The 24,673-nt window shown below is 40.0% G+C and overlaps 1 protein-coding gene across 2 annotated transcripts; it reads left to right on the plus strand.

Annotated features, from left to right (window-relative positions):
• The first annotated feature begins 182 nt into the window (after positions 1-182).
• On the plus strand, positions 183-14,342 carry SLC38A2 (solute carrier family 38 member 2). 2 transcript variants are annotated; one of them, XM_082422589.1, is made up of 16 exons: positions 183-499; positions 1,630-1,827; positions 2,114-2,195; positions 2,344-2,459; positions 5,396-5,469; positions 5,572-5,664; positions 5,795-5,876; positions 7,300-7,382; positions 7,780-7,838; positions 7,930-8,097; positions 8,506-8,585; positions 8,702-8,802; positions 9,397-9,521; positions 9,875-10,019; positions 10,124-10,221; positions 11,314-14,342. In XM_082422589.1, exons 2-16 carry the CDS (start codon positions 1,712-1,714, stop codon positions 11,410-11,412), a joined length of 1,521 nt encoding a protein of 506 aa, XP_082278715.1. In that variant the 5' UTR covers positions 183-499; positions 1,630-1,711; the 3' UTR covers positions 11,413-14,342. The 2 variants fall into 2 exon arrangements, with proteins under 2 accessions (XP_082278715.1, XP_082278716.1); XM_082422590.1 differs by lacking the exon at positions 2,344-2,459 and having other exon boundaries at positions 189-499.
• Positions 14,343-24,673: the final 10,331 nt, after the last annotated feature.

Here is a 24,673-nt window from a genome sequence, read left to right on the forward strand (position 1 = left end):
GGGGCGGGAAACGCCAGCGGGCGGGGCTAGGCGGCCCGAGTCAGCCGCGGGGGACGGACGCGGGTGGGGCGGGGCGGGGCCTTGCGGGCCCGAGCGGGCGCGGGGCGGAGCCCAGGTGGTGTTGATACACAAAGAGCAGCCACCCGGCGGCTGGGGCCCCTCCCACTGACGCGTCCTCCAAGGCGGCAGCTATAACCCGCCGCTCGCGCCGCTGGCTCCAGAGCCGCGCGACGCTGCCGTGCTGGAGCGCTTTTCTTGCAGAGCCGCCAGCAGCCCGACCACGCGTTCCCGCACACTGGCTCCTTTCCCTTAAGACGGCGGACGCCGGACGATTGGGGCGGCAACTTGCCATTTCCTTGTTTAGTTAAAATTTTTTTCCTGCCTCTAGTTGGATTTTCTGTTTTGTTTTTCTTTTTTTTACGATTTTTGTCTGACTGAGAAAAACTCACAGAAGGCGTTTGCGTGTTGTTTCCGGGATACAGGAGTCGAGACTACCGAGGTAACGCGCGCGGGGGCGTCTGCAAAGGGCGCGGGGCCCGGGCGGGAGTGGGGGAGGGGCGTCCGGGAGGGGCCGCGGCGGGAAGGCAGCTGCCGCGGTCGTTTACTCCTGGGGAGGGCTTTTTTGGTGTGCGAGCCAGCCTTCGATCCCGGTCCGCACCGGGGTCGCGGTCCTCCTCCGGGCGAGGGAGGGGCACGGGGGCCGCGTGCCCGCCCGGAGCGGAGCCGCATCCTCCCGTTAGGGGGAGGGGAGCCAGCCGGGCCCCGAGGCTCCGTTGCGACAAGTCTTGTGACTGAATTGAATTAATAAAAATAATTACATAAACGGGTCTTGGAATTTGGGGGCGACGGGAGTGGGTTCGGGCTTTTAGTGTAGCGGAGGCCAGGATTGGGGAAGACAAGCGGGAACGTTTGACAGTCGGCTATCGATATTGCATCAGTTTCCTTTTCGGGCAGAGGAGGGGCCGGCCGGGCGAAGCGCTCGCGAGCCAAATGCCTGTGGACTGGTGTGTTCGAGGGCACGGGCGTGCGCGTGTAAACAAACCCTCGACGCCTCTGCGCGCCCTCTGCTCCCTTTCTCGGGAGAGGACTCATGTTCGCCCTTTCCGCCCCCTTCGAGTCTGTCTGCTGCAGAGGCATTTCGCCATCTGGGGGCTCCAGGTGTGAAAGGACGAATTACGCGGCATTGCTACTGTAAATGTTAGAAAGGGGGAGTTGTGCGCCTGGGCTACATGCAGTGCACGCCTAGCCAATGCCTGGGTGGGATGTTTGCTTGCGTGCCTGTGCACGACCTAGGAGGCTGCGGGAAAAGCAAAACAGAGCCCCCGCACCCCTCCCGTGAAACTTGAGAGAATGGAGAGGGCCAAACACTAAATTCCGTTGGAGAGGGTCATCGGGGTCCGGGGGGCGTGGGCCTCCGCAGGCGCAGCGCTGCGGGGGGACCATCTTTGTTCTCCGCGGCTCCGCGGTCTGTACTTTTCCGCCCCTCGGCGCGCGCCCCCGCCCTTCGCGCTCGGCTGGTACTTTTCCACTCGCCTGGCCGGGGATGAATCAGCCTCGCAGCGCCGCCCGGCGGCGTCACGTGACCAGGGCGGGCTCTGCAGTCCTGACGCGCCGCCTCTACCTTCACAGGCAGCCGCGCGGGCCCGTGCATCTCCAAGGACAAAAGGAGCCCAGCATTACTCGCTGCGCCTGATTCCTTCTGCAACCCAGCATGAAGAAAGCCGAAATGGGAAGGTTCAATATTTCCCCAGATGAGGACAGCAGCAGCTACAGTTCCAACAGTGACTTCAACTACTCCTACCCCACCAAACAAGCTGCTCTGAAAAGGTGGGAGAAGTGTGCTTTTTTAAAAACGGCTTGTGTGCATCGGAGGTTCTTTACCTGGAACTCTTCTTCTGTTGCTTTAAATTACTGTAGCGTTTGGAGAGAGCGTGTAATCTCTGGAAGATTATCCGGTTGCAATGACATGGTGTCGTGTGAATGTCGACTACTACTTAATATGCATTTAAGTAAAGATGTGTGACAGCTAAACGCGGGGACCGTTTTGTGTTGAAGCATTCCTTTGTATATTTCAATCCAATTTAGGATTTTTTTTGGTTTTCTTTTTCTGCAGCCATTATGCAGATGTAGATCCTGAAAACCAGAACTTTTTACTTGAATCGAATTTGGGGAAGAAGAAGTATGAAACAGACTTTGTAAGTTAAAAATAATAATTTATGTTTCTGTGGCTTTATGGAGTAAAAGAATAGTTTTACTTTTAGATTTCAAATCTAACTTGCCCAAAGCTGGTTTTCTCCATTTAATTATTGTTATATGTTTGGTTATCGTTTTCCCTCTATGTAGCATCCAGGTACTACTTCCTTTGGAATGTCAGTATTTAATCTGAGCAATGCGATTGTGGGCAGTGGAATCCTTGGGCTTTCTTATGCCATGGCTAATACTGGAATTGCTCTTTTTATGTAAGTATGTGTAAGTAGTGAGTCTGCCATGCAGGGCAGTAAATATGATGACACAACATATATTTTGGCTCCAGAGACTGAATTTACAGTTGAAGTAGTTGACTTAAAAATCATTTGCTTAAAATTTAACATATGAGAAATCTGAAAATCTCTTTCTTCTGCTGTGTAACTGCATGATATCAAAAAAGCCAATTAGGTAGGAAAAATTAAGACAGCTCTTAAAACCGATAGTTAAACCAAAAAGTCTTTAAGTCAAAGGGGATAGTTACAGTTGAATAGGGATTGAATATTTAAAAAGAACTGTTGATAAATCCAGGGTAGAATTTTTACTCTGGCAAACTCTGAAGCAAGAAATATTAAAAAGCATGGTAGCCTTCAAGTCACTTTGGTAAATTGACAGTCTCCCCAAGGACCTGTGGCTCCTTTAGTACATAAGGAAAACAACTTTTTTCTTTTTCTTTTTTTTTTTTAATATATAGGGTGTGGTGGTATTTGTCTAACCTAGAACATGTTTGTTTTAAGAAAAGTGAGTCATAATTTTCTGGACACTGAAAAGCAACCCATATGTGATTTTTTAATTTATTTTTTGTTTTCTTTTTAATATTTATCTCTTCCAGGTCTATGTGATTGCCACAGCAAAAGATGAATATTTTAATAAGTACCTGCTTTGAATTGCCTTTTTTTCCCCCTAATTGTCCAGTTAGAATTAGTTACTCCTGTGCTTTCCAGCGTAAATACCTAGAATAGAATTTTGGAGCTGTAGAAGACTTTAGAACAGCGGTTTTCAACCATTTTGGGGGTCACTGACCTTTGGAGAATGTAAAAGTATGGACCTTATTCCCAGGGAAAAAAAGCATAAAAGAAAAACACATGGGAAGTTTAGTATGCGTTTTCAGTGATGTTTGTATCATAGCAACTAAGATTGGGCTTCTGTGGGCTCCTGGCTAAGGCACTTTCAGTGGAAGATAGTGTGATTTACTATCAGGCGAAGAAACCACATATACACGTAGCATGGAATTGTCTCTTTGCTACAGATATGTTTTAGTTAACTGACTGGTGCCTTCTACTCAAGTTATTTTTTTCTAGCAGAATAGAATGTTCATGAAAAGAAAAGCAGACCTTCGCAAAGCTCTGCTTTGTGGTGAAATTCCACACTGAAGTTAAGCATGGCTTTGAGCTTTGGAAGCTAGGATTCACTCAGCTTGCTTCATTAGCATGAGGCTTTTTGAGATCTAAGACCAAGAGCCAGGAATTTTCGTAGAAAGGACCCTAGAGTTTCAAAGTTTTTTTTTAGTGGGGTACTTGAATGGCATCATTGTTAAATACTTGAAACACTTCCTAACTCTTAATGTAAAAACTGGAGGCAGTTTTTAAATGCTCCAGTGTGGTTATGGTGCAGAATTTACATGAGATAATATGGCACCTTTGTTTCGTAAGAGAAAGCAAAATTCTGATATGTTACCCTTGCACTTCTGAAATTATTTATACTCTAATAGGGTCTGTATGTTTGATGATTAACCATTTAATAAATGGTTAAATAATATCAAGAGTGCTAAAGTGAGTTTTTAAATCCATCAGTATTTTACAACGTATATTTGGAGGTACAGACGTAAATGGTTCAAAAGCCACATGGCTGCCATCATCTGGTTAAACAACTCTTGTAGCTTACCCTATAAAGTAGACTCAACTTGAGGTTGAAAGTGACCTCAAGGGTTATGAAGTCTGTTCATTCCTCATTGTCCTTTCTGTGTAAAAGAAAGGACTGAATTTGTCAGCACACTTTGAACATTGTCTTTGATTAAGCCATGCTTTGTCCAGTTAGAGATGAGGCTGATTGTGTCATTTCCACAGCAGATTAGACCCCATGAAACTTTGGGCATTAGAATGGCAGCTTAATGCCACCACCTATGTTTAACTAACAGACATCAGTTTCTTTGCCAGACCTTATATGGTACTGTATTCAGTTTGCCAGTAAAGAATTTGGAAAATGTGACTGTCTTCTTGTTTGCAGAGTTTTCTATGAGTTTCCCTGATTTTGATCTGTTGTTGTTGTTGTTCCTTTTAACAAAAAGAAATCTGTATTCTTCTTGGCTTGCCTGGGGGGAAGAAAGTAAAGCTGGAATGAGAGAGGACGTGTGCCCTAAAGGAAAACGTAGTGACTTAGTAGAGAACCTTTAGTTCCTCACTATTCTATTTTTTTTTTCTCCTGTTCCATCCAACCGAAAGGACTGAGGGAGGAGACAGCCCAGTCGGACTGATAGCCCGCTTGTTCTAGCACAGGCATTGTTTAACTCACAATGCTGGGCCTGTCTTCCATACCATGGTGTGCAATGTAGTATATGGTCCCAGTACTTACTTCTCTGATTTGTGCCCATTTGTAAAGCTGTGCCTGACACTTAACATGTCAGTATCTTTCCCTCCACTTCCTCTATAGTCCCATTACCTTTGCTTATCTGTGTGGTCCAAGTGGTCTCAAGACCTTTCCTGAATCTGTCTCATTTGGATTTCACAAGTAACTGGCAGGTGTTAAAACCATTTTATAGATAAAAGGAACTATACAATGCAGAGAAGCGGCAAGTACACAGCTAATTATCATGGTGCCAGAATCAAAATATAAGTCTTGTAACTCTACCACTGAAAAGTTAGGTTTTCCAGTGTCTCCCAGCACCTTTGGTTCAGTGGGTTAATAACCCTGTTCTTAACCAGTACTGTAGAGTTATTACCTGAGACATGATGCAGTCATGTTTAGTGCCAGGTAAGAGAACTTGTTGACACTCTAGCCAGGAGAGTGAACACCTGTCCTTGGGGGCATTCTGTCTAGTACACAAAATATTAGGACAAGTTCCATGTTTAATGTTTAAATAAAGCCAAAAAGAATTGTTTTTAAATATAGACGTGCTTATTTATAACCCTGTGCCTTTTCCTTCTCTCATCAGAATCCTGTTGACATTTGTGTCAATATTTTCCCTGTATTCTGTTCATCTTCTTTTGAAGACTGCCAATGAAGGAGGTATGGTAGCATTCTTGATATTTCTAAAACAGTTATGCCTGTCATGATTTTCTTCCTCTTATAAAATACTTTCTTCATGCTTCTGTGTTCCTTAAATTACAGGGTCTTTATTATATGAACAACTGGGACATAAGGCATTTGGAATGGTTGGAAAGCTCGCAGCCTCTGGATCCATTACAATGCAGAACATTGGAGGTAAGAATTTTTAAAGGACGATTTGGGTAGACTTTTTTGCTCTTTATGTAGCGGAGAGTGGTGACACGTTACTTTTGGTGTCACGTGCCACATTTTGCACTTGTAATGGTATAATTTTGTTTTCCTCCAGCTATGTCAAGCTACCTCTTCATAGTGAAATATGAGTTACCTTTGGTGATCCAGGCATTAATGAACATTGAAGATACCACTGGGTAGGTGCTAAGTAAGGTTACTCCTAAGAAACAATTACAGTCTAAAATGGTTAGATACATTTTTATCAAAGTTGGATACGAAATGATTATCAGTAAATTATTTTTTGTAAATGCTCCTGTTGAAACTGACCAAGAAGTCCCGCCAGAAACTGATTTGAACCTTTGAGAATGAAAGGCCAAAGATAGTAGTTATAGGACAAGTTATAGTAGTTCTATAACTCTGAATAACAAATTTGTAACCTGCGTGTGAAAACAAGTTTTCTGGAACTACTTACCTTTTCTCTTTATATTTACTGTCCCAAGAAATTATAGTTGAATAACTCATACCCCAACCTAAGTTAGGACTAACATTTTGAATTACATTAAAAATCAATTCCTGTCTGATTTTTGTGAGTTTAAAATTTCATGTATTTAAAATGCAGAATACCAGAAAATGTATGGCCATGCTGTACAGACCTTGTCCTTCTAGCAAAGTTATTCATCCGAGTGGACTAACAGGTTTTTATCTAAAGTACACATGAGGAGGGATAATGTACTTCACAGCTTACGTGCAGCTCATTATCTCAAAATAGAGAGGTGTGGTTATCTCTGTGGCATTTGAAATTAAGTTTAGTAAGCTGATCTTTAAATACTAGTTTTCTGTGTGGGGGGGGGTCTTTATTGCTGAAGTGAGCAGAGTAGAATTGACAGGGCAATTAGAATTTGAAAATAAGTGATTTAAAACGGTGTAGTTGATGACCTAAAAAGGAAAAGGCATTGCTCGAACTCTTAGGAGAGATGCATAACATTTTCTCTGAGTTCAGAAGGAATCTTTTTACTATTGGAGTCAAGGTGGGTCAAGGTGTCACAACATACTCTCGGCAACCTGGAATAAGTTCTTGTTTTAGGGGACTGGGTTTTGTTGTTTTGTTTTTGCCTATGTATTTTATCGAAGTGTGAGAAATTCCTTGTTGACATGTTTAGTAAGTACATTTGCTAACAAATGTCTGAAAGAAACTTGTTTTAAAATTTCCTTGTTTCTAGCATCAAAAAAAGTGAACTAAAGCTATGACGAAGTTGGCATACAGTTTTCTAAAAATGCTTCAAGATAAGATGACTGGCTTAACAATGCCGCTTTGTTCCCTACATTAGTATCAAGCCTTTAAGAAGCATTTTATGTTACGAATCAGCTGGCAGCCTTCCCAGAGCAAACAGTGGGACAAAAGTTACACTGTTTGAGATCCCATCTCTAACCTGAGTGAATATTCATTGAGGGCTCAAAGTTAGAAATCTGTTCTGTCTATGTGGGCTTTTTGAAGAAGCGATGCTCTTTCCAAACCTGTCTTTTTTTAAAGTATAAAACGAGTCTTGTGAAAAGAAATGTATGTTATTCTGAGTATGTTTGTGGCTGGTTGTGACCTTGTTTTTCTTTTCTTTAATTCAGATTGTGGTATCTGAACGGTGACTATTTGGTTCTCTTGGTCTCACTGGTGCTCATTCTTCCCTTGTCACTGCTGAGGAATTTAGGTGAGCAAACCCATCTCTAAAGAGAATTGAAATGAGCCTCACCAGCTAATTGACTTCCTCTTAATAGAAATTAATGAGAGCTAAAGAGCCCCGAAAACATACCTTTGTGAATTTCAGCATTCAGAACTTGTAGGTCTTCGAAAAATTCTAGCAGGATGGTTACCAAAGGGCCCAAATATTCTGTTGACATTTACAACATCTTGTGCTTTATAAAAATAAAAAAGGATAGTTGTTATTGATTTAGTTATTAACAAGTATTTTTAAGTTATTCTACATCTTATTATAAAAGAATCAGAAATTTGATGTGTCCACACTGAAGTCTTGCAAGCAGAATTGAGTTTATATTTGCCCTAAACCTGTTTTAGTAAACGAATACCGATTTTTTTTCTCCTTATAGGATATTTGGGGTACACCAGTGGCCTTTCCTTGTTGTGTATGATGTTCTTTCTGATTGTGGTAGGTATCATTTTTCTTTACAGCTAGAGATTGTTTTTCTAAGCCCTGTCACATTATTCAGTCTAACAAATGCAAAATAATGTATTTTCAGGTGATTTGCAAGAAGTTTCAGATTTCTTGTCCTGCAGAAGTTGCTTTTCTAATTAATGAAACAGTAAACAGCACCTTAGCACAGCCAACAGCTTTTGCACCTGATGTGGCTTTTAATATGACTGAAGATGATTCTTGCCAACCACATTATTTTATCTTCAACTCACAGGTAACTATAATCTTTGTGTTCTCAGAGGAAGATTTTAGGGAAGAAAACAGGGAAAATACCCACTGGAAATTTTAAAACACTCCCAAGGTAAAGGAAGATCAGGTAATAGCTGCCCTTTAGGAAACATGATTAGCTCATTATTGAGGACTGAGAAGAAAGTGTTGGTTTGTAGCTTAAAATAGATCGAGAGATGAAATGATCATCTGATGTTCATAACTGATACATTCAGAAATGGAGGCTATCCATCACACTTAGTGAACAAATTAGAAGAGTGGGAGCTAATTATGCCAGACAATATCATTTTAGGCTTCGATTCTAAGATTAATGAATATAAATACAAGCTGCAGAACTGTGATAACATGAGTTTGTTATATCAGGATACTAAGAAAGTTTTTACATTTTTTGCAGACTGTCTATGCTGTGCCAATTCTGACCTTTTCATTTGTCTGTCATCCTGCTATTCTTCCCATTTATGAAGAGCTTAAAGGGTGAGTGCTTTTTACCTACTTTTATATAAATTTATTGGAAAAACTAGAAAAATATTAGATTACTGCTATAACTGCTGCTAAAATATGTATCTGAATTTTCCTTTGAATTTGTATAGCCGCAGCCGTAGAAGAATGATGAACGTGTCCAAGATTTCATTTTTTGCTATGTTTCTCATGTACCTGCTTGCTGCCCTCTTTGGATACCTGACGTTTTATGGTAAATAATGTCTAGTTTACAAAAAGGATAGTTAATGAAATGAAGTTGATACTTTTGAATGTATACTTCTGTCACTTTAAAAACTCGGTCTGTTTTGGTGTATTTCATATTTGTGATGAACGATTGAATTTAGAGCTTAGAATTTCCTGTAGCGTATATTGATTGAGTCAGTAATTTCTAGAATCCAGGTTCCCAAATCTACCATTAGCCATTCGATGGCATTTTTTACCTGATGTGCTTGCATTTAGGTTCAGCCTGACTCTCTTCTCCCACCCCCTTCAGATTAATACAGCACACACACACACACACACACACTGAGTCAAACCATGGGATTTAGCTATTTAGCTCCTGTTGTTTTTAATGGGGGTCATGTGGCTAAATCTCTCCTTGGTATTTAGAAACTTTTTTTCAATGTTACTTTAATTGCATTACCCCTAATTCCAAATTAATCTTATTAACCTCTTAGTTTATAGTCGTTTTGTGAGTAGCTAATAACTTTGGTGCAGATTTTGCCGTTAAGTTAGATTTTCTAACTAATCTCCAGAGAGGACAGCACACTTGAAGCTTTTTTTTTTTCTTGGTCTTTCTCTATAGAACACGTTGAGTCAGAATTGCTTCATACCTACTCTTCCATCATGGGAACTGATGTTCTGCTTCTCGTCGTCCGTTTGGCTGTGTTGATGGCTGTCACCCTGACAGTACCTGTAGTTATTTTCCCAGTAAGTAATCTTTCAGTAGGAATGAATTGTTAGACATGAAGATTTGTGTGATTTCTATGTTTTGGGAGAAGGGAAACACTGCTACAGCAGTATCGAGTTGATGCGGGTTTTTGAAGTTGTTTTTGTTTTTAATGTTTCGTACATCTTTAAAACATATCCTGGGACATTTTTCCCGTAATTGAAGACACAATGATCTTTCTAGTGTTCAGATATTTAGAAAACAGCAATTGAGGAGGGGTACAATTTTAGTATTTAAAAAATAGCTGCTAGTTGAGATATATATCCTGTTGTTTGGGGTTTGTTTTTTTCATTAATTAAATCTGCAGTTTTTATTTATCCACTTATTTTTGCAGATCCGGAGTTCCGTAACTCACTTGCTGTGTGCAACCAAAGATTTCAGTTGGTGGCGTCATAGTATCATTACAATGTCTATCTTGGCATTTACCAATTTACTTGTCATCTTTGTACCAACTATTAGGGATATATTTGGTTTCATTGGTAAGTTTTAGGAAGTATCAAAGTTGCTTAAAATATCAGGGATTGTAATGTTTAAAAAATGAATAACAAGTGATTCTTAAGAAATGGTAAATGCTCTTTTACAGGTGCATCTGCAGCTGCTATGTTAATTTTTATTCTTCCATCGGCTTTTTATATCAAGTTAGTGAAGAAAGAACCTATGAAGTCTGTACAAAAGATTGGGGTGAGTGAGAGATTATGACTGGAGAAATAATAATCTAATGCCAGAAGTTCCTCAACTGATTTTAATTTTAGTCTCCTAAATGTCATTTATTGTAGTTTCATTTTAAGTTTCTAGTAAACAAATACATCTGTAACTGTGTACTTCACAGATGGAAGATTGGGAGAGGAGGGGAGGTGAGAGATGGTTTGCCATCTAATACGTATGCTTAAGTTAATTGCAAGAAAGTTATTAGATATTTTAGAAATAGGAATAGAGATAAAGAGTGTAAAGATACGGACTCACCTTTCAACGTTGTTTAACCAGTATTTGTTGGACTGCCTACTGTGTGACCAGCACTTAAATGGGCCTGGAGTGTATAAAAGAGAAATAATGGGGTATTTAGTCGAATGAGACTAACCATTTTCAAAGCAAAGCTTGGGGGTTAGGGAGGGGGCTACTATTACACTTTACAGTATAATAACGACTGATTTTACAAAGACTATGGTATGTTAACCACAAATGATCCTGGTGGGGATATTTAGGAAAAAGACTGCATTTCAGTCCTTATTCGCCATTACTATTGTAGTCTGACTAAAATACTAGAATTGTTTATGAACCAACAACTATCATCTTATTTCACTTAAAATATATAGTGCAGTAACTGAAGGGGGTAGGATTAGGAGTAGACCTACTAATGTCTCTTAGAAAAACCTCCAGCTTCGACTCAGGCTGCATTTTTAAGATGACTTGGATTTGATTTTGTAAGTTAAATTTTTTTCCTTCTAAAAAATGTAAAAACCCCAGTCCAGTTCTATTATATGAAATAATTTGTTTAGCAAAGAAAATTGTTTACCCTTTCATTTGATAACAAAGGAATGAAAAGGGGAAGTTTGGGAAGGTTTCAAAGATACAGTTACTTAGTACTCTATAGATAACCCCTTGATCACTCACTTAGGACAGTTTCACTCTCTTTAGCAAGGTAAAACTGTAGCTCTGTGAAGTATTATGGACATGCTTTTAGTGATTACAAGCCCGTTTTTAAAAGTAGAAAGACGAATATTTAGCATATGTTTTGTTGCTTGCTGATCAGTTCTCTCTGTGTGCTCGTTGCAGGCTCTGTTCTTCCTGTTAAGTGGCGTAGTGGTGATGACCGGAAGCATGACCTTGATTGTGTTGGATTGGGTCCACAATGCCCCCGGAGGTGGCCATTAACCAGCACCACTAAAACTCGATAGTCCATTTGATGCCAATGTTGAGTCAACTCTCAACTGCTATGAAATTTCACCTAATGTTTTCAGTTTCACTTCCTTTTGAAGTGCAGATTCCTCGCTGGTTCTTCTGAGTGCAGAATAAGTGAACTCTTTGTTTTGTTTTGTTTTGTTCTTCAAGAAACTATTCTGTATGATAGAAATGGATATTAACAACAAAACCACGAGTCTCGGGTTAAGGGAAGTGACAATTTTATTCCATTCCAGAGAATGGACGAACTCTTAACTTTAATCAAGCCACATGTTTGGCTGTGTCATTGTTTAACTTGGATATTTTATGATTTTACTTGAATGTGCCTAATGGAACCATTCGATGTGAGAAACAATTCTTCTTAATTTACAGCAAAGTATTGAAATAACCATTGGGAAAAATACTATTATTTTTTTGTACCAAAAATATTTAAAGACCTCAGAAGCACTATTTTACTCTTTAAAAATTGCTTTTTTTGAACTTTATCCAAAAGCAGTTGTCAATGAATTCTGTTAAAAAAAATTCATTGTTATTTTAAAACAAATACTAGTATTATGAAATGATTTGCCTTTTTGTAGGCATACTAAGCCAAATACTTTTTTTACCCAAAATAATTTTTAGAGAAAATGATGTAATGGGAAATTGTACCATGAATAGGAGCACAGTTTTTTTTTTCCATTCAGACTTCACCATGAAAGGATAATTGGTTGATTGTGGCTACACCAAATCAGATGAACTCTCATCATCACCTTTCTTCTCTGTCCCCAAATAATTTGGTTCATTTAGACTCTGAAATATTTATGGCTTCAATCTATTAGCATGGAAGATAATGCAGATATTTCTGTGGGAAATAAAATAACGAATTTTGAGGTACCAAATAGTGCAATTGGGTAAAACAGGGTTTATTCAGTTGCATCTGCCTCCAGAGTTGTATTAACAGCTCCGGGTTTTTTTTTGGGCCAGCCCTTTTTTGGCATTGCTTCCAGCAGTGGGAAATGGGCATTTGATGGCTGTAGGCCAAAACTATTCTACCCAGAGAGTACAACTTTTCAAAATGCTCATCTGCTCCTGGAAGTGTGAATTACTTGACAATGTATGGTTTAGTTGTGTTCATGTTTTGTCTACAGTAGAGGTCTAATCCATAGGTTACACCAATATTTGGTATAATATACGTTCTCTTCATATAGGCCACTGGGTTTCTCATGCAGTAAGCTTTTCAAAAAACTCACGTGCACTAGATTGTCATCTCATTCTTGTACAACATAGAATTACTTGTTTACATCCAACAAATGGTTAGGGAAAACAGTGCAACCTGAGTGTAACTATTGGTCCGACTGCATGATCACCTTTCCTATTTTAATCCCAGTTAGAAGTGAAAAGATTATTTGGCTTTAAGAGCACATTTATTGTACGTCATGGTGTATGGTGAATATATTATTAAATAATGTGGTACTTTGCTCATCAGGCATAATGTCTAAAATCTAATATACATAATTCCATTAGTGGTTGAGGGAAGCAAATAATGGAATCATTAATTGGTCACCTGGCTATAAGGTTGTTCTCTTGAACTAAACATTTCTAGTTTTAGGCAAGGGCCAGAAATGTGGCAGACATGATTTTTGTTATGCATTCTTGTATTATATGTGACTAAATTACAGACAAGATGTGTCTGTAATCAAAGACCCTTGCGGAACTGGAAGACGTCTTGTAGTGCTACATTGGGTGAAACCAATGGTCCGTTTTTGTTTGTTTCTGCGAAAATTAAAGTGGGGACCATCTTGAAAGGCAGTGAGAAGACAGATTCTACAGCACTGCTTTCATTCAGTTGGGCTTTTGGCACTCCATTCGACTCCAGAACCTCACCTCTAGCTCAGACCAAGAATTGGCACTTCTGGTTGGATTCCTGGAAAGAATTGCTCGTTGTGTATCTTAAGACTTGGCCAGGGAATACCAAGTAAAGAGTTGTTCTCTACAGTTTACATCCTTTCTTATGGGAGAAAATACCAAGGCAACCAGGAAGAAATGAAAAAAAAAAATTCTTCTCACAGCAAATCGACGTGGGAGGCTCCTCCAATCTCCTGGCTGTTTGAGGTTCAAAATCAACTGCCAAGGGTAAATTCCATTGCATGATTTTCTTGGAGCTATCTTGTCTACCTGGAGGTTCCTAAACAGTGAATTCCCAGTAATGAGCAGTCTTCAGTATTAAAACCACTGTCGTGTCACCTCATTTTGCATTACTGTCTTCCGTGGATGTTTCAGTTATAACTGTAATGTTATTTATAGAACAGCATTAATCCATTAAAGCTAACCTATTTTTCAATATTTATGATAATCTTATGTACATACGTTGTCTGTCCATATGTATTTGTAAATAGGTTGTATATAATATCAGGTTTGGGTCTTGGGTTCAAATGTATATATTCCTATAAGTTTCTTAACTGCATTTTGATGAATTCACATCATGTATCTATAAGAATTGTCCCAAAAGTACCTGTACAGAGATTTCAATAAACAAATTGACAAATTGTGTAAACACTAAAAATTTAAAATACTGTTTAAATTGTATTTGCAATAAACAGACTGGCTGAACATCACATTTTTTTCATGAAAACTTGGTGCAAGTTCAGATCTCTTGTTTAAACTTTAAATAAGGTCTAAATTTTCAAAATGCAGTAGTTATCAAAATGATCTAGTGTAATAAAATCAAATATGATCTAGTGTGATGGAAGACCTTTGAGAACCTGAGTGTGTGAAGCTTTCTGTATATGATGTAAATATCCCCCCTGTACTGTTAGAGGCCAACAATTCCAGTAGGACTTGTTGGCAAAGAGTGCTACACCGTTTCAATGAAACATCCTATGTTTGTTTTAACTGAACTAAAATAAATACATGCTTAATCCTGAGTAGCAGTGTTTTATTTAAAGCAATGATAAGTCGTGTCTGGTGTATTTTGTAAGCACAGCAACCTAGCACTTAGTAGGGTTCCATATAATGTTAGTGACTATAATGAAGAAAGAGTGGTCAGAAAAAAGTTGAATTTGCTTTTAAGTTCCTAATGATGATTACCAAGTGTGAGGAGGAATGAAAAAAATGCTTAGCATCTGGAAGACCCAGGCTTGTGCCTGCTCTAAGTAGTGCATCAGAATCACATCTGGGGAGCTTTTTAAAAATGCAGCTTTCTGGGGACTTCCCTGGCTGTCCAGTTGTTAAGACTCCATGCTTCCACTGCAGGGAACACGGGTTTGATCCCTAGTTGTGGAAATAAGATCCCGCATGCTGCTGGGCTCAGCCAAAAAAAAAAGCAAATAAGCAGTTTTCTGGAGCACGTGTCTATGTAGTCTGATTCCATAGGTTTGGAGAGCATCTTTTCTCCCAGAAAGCTACTCAAGTGATTTCTGATGCACAATTAAAGTAAGGGGTGATGAATCAGGCCTGGGAAGAAGTCAGGTTGAGTTCAGCCTTTGTGGAGTAGTCCCAGCAAAGGAGAGGAAGTGCTATGGCTGGAGAGGAATCAGACCAGGTGAGGGTTACCTGAGAGATGGACACTTGTGAGGAAGGTTACTAAGATACACAGGGTAGCTCAGGTATGGCCTGCTGGTAGTCTTAAAAACTTAGGGCTTAAAAAGTGAAATATCCAAAGCTGAAACAGAGGAAGGTGTACCTCAAAACAGGTGTGCTGGGGAGTGGTTCCAAAGGCAAGGGAACCTTCATGCAAGAGATTTATATCCACTTACTAACAATGTTCAAAAGGGAAAAAATTATTTGTGACTAGAAAGTACAGCAGTTTGCAACAAATCTCAAGAACAAAAGACTAGTAGAGTTTTTAGTTATTCATCTGAGAAGCTTTAATTGAACACCTGTGTGCAACTAACGTGCCCATGGGAAAGAGGCTGGGGTAATGTGTCAGACTCAGGTTTCAACAGAAGCCATACAGTTCTCAGTTAAGCCATTTTTAAAAAAATACTGAAGTGAACCCATGATGCCAAGTTATTGATCTGAAATTTACATATTTGGCGGATGGGTCCCTTGGGATAAAAATTCAGTTCTACAACCAGAGAGCCAGATATTTCCAGTAAGCCTGAGGAATAGCCAAGGAACATCTCGGAAGAACCAGGGCTGATTCTCAACTTGGAAGTGCTCTTACCTAGAGAATTGGCTTAGTTAAGTTTCTGGTAACAAAGTAAAGAAGATCCACTTAAATTAGCTTAAGCAAAAATGGTGGCTGAGGGAGAGAGCTTCTTAGAAGGAGATTGGGGTACCTCAGAAAATTAGAAGTTAGATAAACAGGATAGATTTATTCTAGAGACCTCAATGACAGGTGTGGAGACTTCACTGTGGGGCTCTACAGTTAGATTCCGAGCACTTTCTTCAGCCAGCCTCTCGAGATGAACATTGGCTAATGATGGGTCCTGCTCTCTAGTCAGGTGGGCAGGTGATACAGCACACCATGGCTGTGGGACCCACCCCTATGGTTGGGAAAATAGTTCTCACAGGAAGAGTCCTGCATCCTGGGAAACACCTCAGTTCCAGGCAAACTGGGATGGTTGGTCTAATAAAACAGTCCAGAGATATTGATAAACTGTTTCTTTGGATTTCCTTTTTCCAATATAATTGTTGAATGAATAAATATGCCCTTCACAGCATAGTTTTGGTGAGGCTCAAAATTTCAGCAAAAAATTTACTAAATGCTTGCAAAATAAATACAACTAGTACCATGAAATTAAACAGTCAGACTTAAAAGGTAAAGTTCAGTCGTCTTTAACAAGAGGCCTCCGAACGGAAGGCTTTCTTGTCTAGCCTATGATCTACCTCCAGGTACCAGAAGCCATCTTTAACCTCTACCACATATAAGTGAGTCAGTGGCTGTGACATTCTTTTCCAAATCCCAGCCAAATTTGGTTGTCCCCCATGCAGTGTGAGGAAAACATTAACACAGCAAGCCTGATTGCTTACTACTTATGTCTTCAAGGGAATCATGAGTGACCATTGGCCAGCTCCTGGGACTGCTGCCCTCAGAATGTTCTTTATGTGAGTGACTGACGATTTTGTTTTATACACTTGAAGCAATGTATCCTCCTCTACTGGCTTTTCAGGTTGCTTTACAAACACCAAGATTGCTGATGTGCACCTGATTTCATCGTTGGGGTTCTGAGTCTTGGTTGCCAAGCCTGGTTGCAGAGCAGAATATGCCTATGTGACCAAGAGCACCGCCCCCCTCCGCCTCCTGCCCCTGGCCTATAAAAGCCATGGACCTTGAGGCACACTGGGGCTTCCCTGGGCAAAGACATTCCGCACACGTCCCTGTAGTTCAGTGCTGGAAAAAGAGCATTCTTGTGTGGCCTCGGACAAGGAAGGTCTTGGAAGCCCGTGACAAACCTCTCTGGACCCCCCTGTTGCATATCTTTTTCCTGTTGCTTTTGTTCCGTATCCTTTGCTGTAATAAACCTTAGCAGTGACCATTACCTGCTATGGAGCCCTTCTGGTGAATCACCAAATGAAACACTTACGGTGTCTTTTTTCTCTACATCATCAGTTCTCAAACCTCATCAGCATCTCTTGCCTTCTCCAGGAAGAACCTATTCACAATGAAAGCCCCAAAGCAAGTTTTACTAAATATTACCTGGGGTGTGGGGTGTTGGAGGGTTAGATAGTAAAGGGACTTTTTACACTGCACATGCCACCGTGTGCAACTTCAGAAAATCCCATTTGACATATTTTTCCCCCCAAGTCGGCCTGGCTGTGCTATGAACTAGATATTTTCTCTGTCTGCCCTTCCTCCCACACCAATACTCAGCCTGTCCTCTATTCTCATGAGTAGTTCAACTCTGTCCTCAAATCTGCCAGTGCATGTCAGATGAACAAAAGTTTGGAGTCATCAGGACCCACCCTCCTGAGATGGCAGTTTACTGGTCATATCTTTTTATTTCCAGTCTGCTTTTGAAGATCTCACTTCTGCTCCCTCCCTTCCTAAATGACTTACCTTAGTATTCTTTCTAACCACGTACAGTATTTTCCCTGAAAGGATTTCTGGTAAGTTTAACTCTTTCATCTGATTATTTTAAAAAATATGTGACGTAGAGCCCAACCTGTAAAGTAGATAAGAGCAAAGCTGTGCTGGTTGAAACAGTCAGAGGTGAGGTCTAGAGCCTAAGTGCTCAGCCTCCCAACCTCTTTGCACCTGCTTCATCCTTCCATAATGATCCACAAGATGCAGCCTTGACCTAGGGCTTTATGCAACGGGGTTCAAAAAACATGGCTCTAAATTCTTTCAGGAGAATGAGACCCCAAGATAACAAGAATCCTGCCAGCCTGAAGCTCAGCTGCTGAGTCCCCTCTTTCTCTCCTTATTGCCAGGATGGTGGCCTTGGCTTCCTGTCTACAACTCAATCGTCTTTATCTCAGTACAATCCAAGAGCCTCAAGATGGACACGAAGTTCACATAGAGTTCAAGTCTCCTTGACTGTGAATGTGTTGCTGAGGAGATCCTCAAGTCCTTCCAGGTATATCTAAGGTGGAGCAGGTGAAGAAATCAAAGTGGAAAAGAGACACGATGTCAAATAATCCATTTCCTGTCCCCTACTCAAGAATGATGCCATTGCCAAGAATTGCCTTCAGGTTGCCGAAATTGTAGTCTTTCTAAATAGGTAGGGTAAGAAACCTTAAAAAAAAATGTTGACCTTTGGTTACATCTAGTTCTGGAGGTCTTTAATTTTAAAAGGACAAGATATCATAAACCAATCTTCTGAACCATCTGTTTCTCAAAGATTTGGGGAATTATTCCTAGGTCCTAAGTGTATGACTTTAAGCTTCCAAAGTTATATACACGCTTACTGAAAATATGGCAAAATCACACATCGACATAGTTTTTAAGAGTGAGGTATCTGGTCTAAATAAGCAATAAAAAAACCAAATATATTGAAGATGCCTACTTTAAGGATACAATTCTAGCAAGCAGCAGTTTATTTTTCTTGAGGGGAAAGGCACACCTTAAGTTTTGGTAAATGATGCATTTTCTTCCAGTGTCTCCAATCTACTGTAACCTATCATGGAATCATGTTGTGTTCCAAGCCAAAACCAAGCTATATTTCTTTTTAATTTCCTTTCATTTTCTTTGTATTTTGCCTTTAAAGTGACTCAAAGTCTCAAGAGATGTGGAACTCATGGTTCACAACACTTCTGCTCCAGATAGAGGGATTGTATTTTTAAACTGATCCCTAAATAGAAAGATCCAAAGAAGGAAATATGTGAAATATGAAAATCTCTTCTCAAAATGCATGAGAGCCTCATAAATTTGAAAATGTTCTTCTCTCATAAACTGTTCCAAAAAGAAATATTTAGTACTTACCACCTGCATTGGAGGCAATGAAGCAAGCAAGAGAACGCTCTTTCTTGCTTGCGGGCGAGAAGCTAGTGAAACAAGACTCTTTCTTCACATACACACACACACACTACACACAAGCAATAATACTTACAAGGCCAGCACAGATTTCACTGCGGTACTTATTGAAGAAGAGTTAATAATCAACGATGCCAGGAATTGCTCCACACTGGTTGTCACTATGCAACAGTTCATCGAAAGCTCTCCTGGTCTAGGCGGAAAAGCATGACCTTGTAGCTGTGCAAAGTTGGGTTCAAGATCTGATTTGCCATTACTAGCTGTGTGATCTCCAACAAGTTCCTTAACCTGCCCATGCCTCAGTTGGCTTACCTTGTTATAAAATTTAGCATAACTCCCGTCAGGTAGTGCTTAGCACATGCCAGGTACTGCGCTGAGTGTAATCGCTAGAGGCGGTCCTGAGGGAGATGAGCCGAAAGCCTCATCCACAACATCAACCTTCAAGTCCAGGACTTCCGAGCAATGTACAGTGGTCTCTTCATTGGGGCTGATGCCCTGTTATGTCTACATTAGGTCTGGATGTGATTCTTCTTGCTCCAAGTCCTATGAACCAAAAAGATAAGTTATCAGCCCTCAATATACTATGCACTGAGGATCAGAGGCAGGATAAATGCACTAAATACTCCTGGAAGTCCAGGTCTGTAGCAATTCTAAAATACTGCTGGGCCAACCTGAGGAGGGCTTCCTACCCTGGGATAGGATAAGTTTATTTAATTAGGCTCCAATTCTGCCCCGACAAGGGACTCTTCAATCCACTTGTCTTCATCTTCCTTGAATGAACCCTCCTTAAGATTCTTCCTTTTATGATATCCTATTTAGCCTTATCAGAAGTGGGTATTAGTGAATAGCTCTTCCTTAGGTGTGAGGCAGTTTTTCCAGCCCATTTTCTACTCAGAGAAGGTTAAGACCAAGGGTTGTTTTAAATCCTGAGCAGTCAATTTCTCTTTTCTGGGCTAGTGGTCCCTTTAGCAGTTGAACTCTCTCAAAAAATTTAGTCCTATTCTCATCTGATTCCAGTCAATTTCATATGCCAATAGCCATACCCACAGTTCTTTGTGAGATATACTTCCTTTTTAAATTCGAGCTTATTTGGGGATAAAATTAATATATCATACAATTCACCCGTTTAAAGTATAAGATTCAATGGTTTTTAGTATCTTCACAGAGTTATTCAATCTTTGCCAGTAATTACAAAACATTTTCATCATCTCAGAAAGAAACCCCACACCCATTAGCAGTCACTCCCGATTTCCCCCACCTTCTCCCACCCCAGCTCACCCTACTCCCAGCAAGAGGCAAAAATATACTTTCGGTCTCTATGGATTTGCCTATTCTGGACATTGTGTATAAATTGGATCATATAATATATGGTCCTTTGTGCCTGGCTTCTTTTAGTTAGCATAATATTTCCAAGGTTCATCCACATTGTAGCACGTATCTGCACTTAATTTCCTTTTATTGATGAATAGTATTTCACTGTATGGATATACAGTATTTTATTTATCCATCAAGCAATAGACATTTGAATTGTTTCCACATTCTGGCTATTATGTATAATGCTGCCATAAACATTTATGTACAAGTTTTTGAAAGGACGTAAGTTTTCATTTCTCTTTACTCATACATCTTGAATTTTCTACATGTCTTTGCTTTATTGTCTCTCTATCTCTCTGTCTCTTTCTCTCTCAATTGCAATTACCTTGGGCCTATCTTTGTTGGGAAAGACACACCTTAATTCATTCACCCTATCTTGTCCAATTGAAAAGATATAGCAGGTGTCACCTTAACCCATACAGATTTTAATAATATACCCTATGGTTGTATCTTGATTTGATCCTTGCTCCAGGCCTATTTTAATCAGACTCTGTTATCAGAGCATTGCTCAGTGCTACTTTTTACTGTTTGTGGATCAGAAATGGTTGCGTTTTGCAACCCTATAAATTCCCAAATTTGTAGACACTCTCTATTCCCTTTCCTGCTCGCAAACTGGCCAGTTGTTTTCTGAGCTCATTTATTTCTTATAATACCTTGCCAAACATAGTCATTAACAACCAACACAGGCTATAAGCATTCTATTTTCCAACCTCTTCTTCTAAGGCTACAAATTATTAGGGACTTGATGTGCCTTCCAAATTACCTCAGATGACAATTTTATCAAATGTTTTGCCAGTGCATAATATGAATATACATCCATTCATCCTCCAATAATAGTTTTCTGCCACCTGCTACCAGCCCCTAAGCCAGTACCTCATTTTATGGGAATTTAATTAAAACAGAACTCTCTATGACATCCAGGCTAGACTAGGTGACGCTCTGGTAAAAAAAAAAAAAAAAACCAAACCAAACCCCCAGAATCTCAGCAGCTTAATCTTACAAAAATTTAGTTCTTGCTTATGCTACGTGCTCAGTGCAATTCACCAAGGCAATGAGAAAGTAAAAATAGCTTGGACAGTAAAAATCTGTCCTACCATTCATCAGATTGGAATAAAAGACACAGATAAAGCCAGCTGCAAAGTTAACAGGAAACAATATTTCCCCCAAGGACACACAGCAGCTGTAAAGTGTCATAACAACCCCCTTCTTTAAGTGACTACCACTTTCTTCCTGAGAAACTGTTCTCTAAAATCAGACACTATCAGAAATGTAAGTAATTTGATTTAAATTGTTGTTTGAAAAGATATCAGTAAGAGAGGAACAACCTACTCTTGCCTGGGGGGGGGGGTCTAAGTTACTCTGATGCAGAGAAGACATCTGGATTTACAGCCCAGATGCAGTCTCAGATAAGGGGTTTCTGCACACAGTGTCCCACATCTATCTTAGTTTCCTTTTTCCCAAGGAAACAAGACCCTGGCTCTACTTTGCAGTCTGAGTGTGATGTTGGCCACTTTACACTGCCTTACCTTGCTTGGAGCCTATCAAAACACTGATTTATTTAAATTTAACTCAGACTCTACCCTGGCCCAGAATTCTCTGTATCCTAGTTCCATCGTTCACTTTGGTTGGTGAGATGCACCACAGTTTCTCTGATTTGTGATCTCCTTCATAGCAATGGGCCGATAAATTTGATTTTGCCTAACAAAGGGTTTGTTTTTAGTGGTTTGGGGTTGATTGGGCTAAGACAAGGGATTCAACTCATTGTAAACTTTTGACAGTGGAAGACCTGTATTTTGTATAATGAAATAAATATAGGTTCTTGTCAGGCTCTACCTTGACCCTAAACTATCTTAGTTTTCTGAAGATGAGTTACTCCTTTCCTGGAAAAATGAAGCCAGTTGGTCTATATAACACAAGCCCTCACTCACAAAAGCAATTAGGTTTAGAAATAACAATAGCTAAAGTCCTAAAACTTCAGGGCAATTTGAGTACCAGGCCATCTCTTAAAATTCCACTGGAGCATAGCCAGGCTGCCACTGAGCCCATTTCCATCTCTGTCCCTCTAAGACACTAATTCCCTAGATAGAGGGAAGCCCTGCACTGTGTCCTGGGTAGTTGACATCTCTCAGTAATATGTGTAGAATAAAAGAGAAGGGGAGAGTTGTAAATATGCAATCTTTTCTTCACTCCCGGTCCATCAATGTGGTTATCCCTAAAGAATAAGGAAGTGGGTATTGGGAATTGCACCAAGAAGCCTCAGAGTTAGAAATCAGGGACGTACACAGAGAAAGGAGTAGGACACTAGCCATTGTCCCAACAAGAAACAGATGTGGACAGGATTAAAAGAATTTATAAGGGAAGATGAAGAATCTGGGACAAGCAATAGCAGGGAACCTTTATCACCACTTGTCTGAAAAGGCAACAGGAGGGAAATGTAGAGCCTATTAAGAGCCAACAAACTGCAAGTCCATCATCAGTCACTTCTCATTCCTTCCTCCCCTACAGCCCCAGCCCTGGGCAACTACTAACATAGCTTCTGTCTCTACGAATTTGCCTATTCTAGACATTTTATATAAATGGAATCCTACAATACATGGTCTTTTGTGACTGGTTTCTTTCACTTGGCATAATGTTTTCAAAGTCCATCCATCTTGTAGTTTACCTTGGTGCTTCATCCCTTTTGATGACTGAATAGTATTCCATTGTATGGATTATACTACATTTTGTTCATCCATTCACCAGCTGATGGACATTTGGGTTGTTCCCACTTTTTGGCTATTGTGAATAATGCTGCTGTAAACATTTGTATACAAGTTTTTCTGTGGCCCTATGTTTTCAGTCCTTTGTAGTATATACCTAGGAGTGAAATTGTCAGGTTATATATAATTCTATTTTTTACCTTTTGAGGAACTGCTAAGCTGTTTTCCAAAGTGGCTATACCATTTTGCATTTCCACTAGCACAGTTCTAATTTCTCCATAGCCTCAAAAATGCACTTTTTGTCCGTGTTTTTGATTATTGCCATTCTTCTAATATCCCTTTGATAATGTACTTGGGTATTTTTACCAGATTAGTGAGTCAGCCTCTGGGATATGATAGGAATAGAGGTCTTGGTGGGGTAAATGCATCAGAGAGGGGTTAGAGTCAGGGTCTTTACGCAGAGAATTGTGTAGTTGGCTTAGGAAGGTGATGAAGTTGATGACTTCTATACTTTGGTCTTCCAATTTGGGATATATGCAGGGGATATATGTGTTGGGAGCAGAGCCTAATGGTGTCTCCCATTTTGATAGTCTCAGTCAGTTGTTTTTCTGCTTTGTGTTCTTTGGATCACTGGAAGTTCTTCTTCCAGACACTACCCAGGTGCTGGAGAAATTGTGATGCTGAGAAGTTCAGAGAAATCATGGCGGACAAACAGATAATTAATGTGGAAGTGGATGTATTGTGGGAGAAGTGGTATCCTGTTTGCAAACACCAGGTTATCAGGCTTGGTTCTTAGGCTAGCCCAGCTGTCTGTAGAATGTCTGGCAACAGATTGATCTACTCTGCTAGGCCCAGGTTAATATGCTCCCTCAGTCTGTGGGTGGCTGGGGGTTACTGGAGAGATTTGAAATTTTTTTCCCCAAAATTGGCATGCAAAAGGAATAATGGAGAGATTGAGTCTATGGAGAGAAAAAGTATGCCTTGACAAGCAAAGTAGAACGAGTGAGAATAAAAGTAAATAGGGTTGCTATGTAGAAGAGTAGTGCATCACTTTGGTGAACCACAGATGTTAGAATGGTTTGGGACAGGCACTGGTGAAAAATGAGGTCTAATGTAGTGAGTCCCAAGGTGTCTGAAGTGGGTGCAATAGTCCCTACAGGGTCTACAATGACCAGATGTCGTGGGTACCTAGTCATTGGGTCATATCAAGAGCAGGGCCATCAGAAGTGGCTTCCGAAGTTTCCAAATACGTCAGAAAGGCTTGTTGGGGGGCAGTTCTGGGTTCAGATGTCTCTAATCAGGAAAGACAGGTAGCTGTCCCTGGAAATGAGGATCTTTTATCCTTCACTTCCACCATAGCCCTAAGGCTGTTTGCACTCAGGAAGGAATCATTTCATTTGACTTTAAAGAGATTGCAAAGGATTGACTCTGTCTCTATCTCTCTTTTAATTTATTTTTGTTTTATTCTGGAGCCTATGTTCTTAGAAGAGCTAGCAGTGAATTAGCTCACTGAATATTACAGGTAATTTCTGATAATAACTGATGTTATAACTTAATAATCAGTTATTAAGCCTGGTTGGCAGGCTAAGGAGATTTGTGCTGTTATTTCTAATCTGTTTTATGGATTAGAATTTGTTTTTCTCAATAAGTATAATTAAATGTATGATCCAAATAAGCTCTGAATCTAATCCCATGATTTTTTCTGTGTAGAAATTTTTCTATAATTAAGAATGATCCTTAGCCCCACATATCAGTTGCCACACTT

The sequence above is a fragment of the Balaenoptera physalus genome (genome assembly GCF_965194825.1).
Source record: "Balaenoptera physalus genome assembly, chromosome: 13".
Taxonomy (NCBI): Eukaryota; Metazoa; Chordata; class Mammalia; order Artiodactyla; family Balaenopteridae; genus Balaenoptera; species Balaenoptera physalus.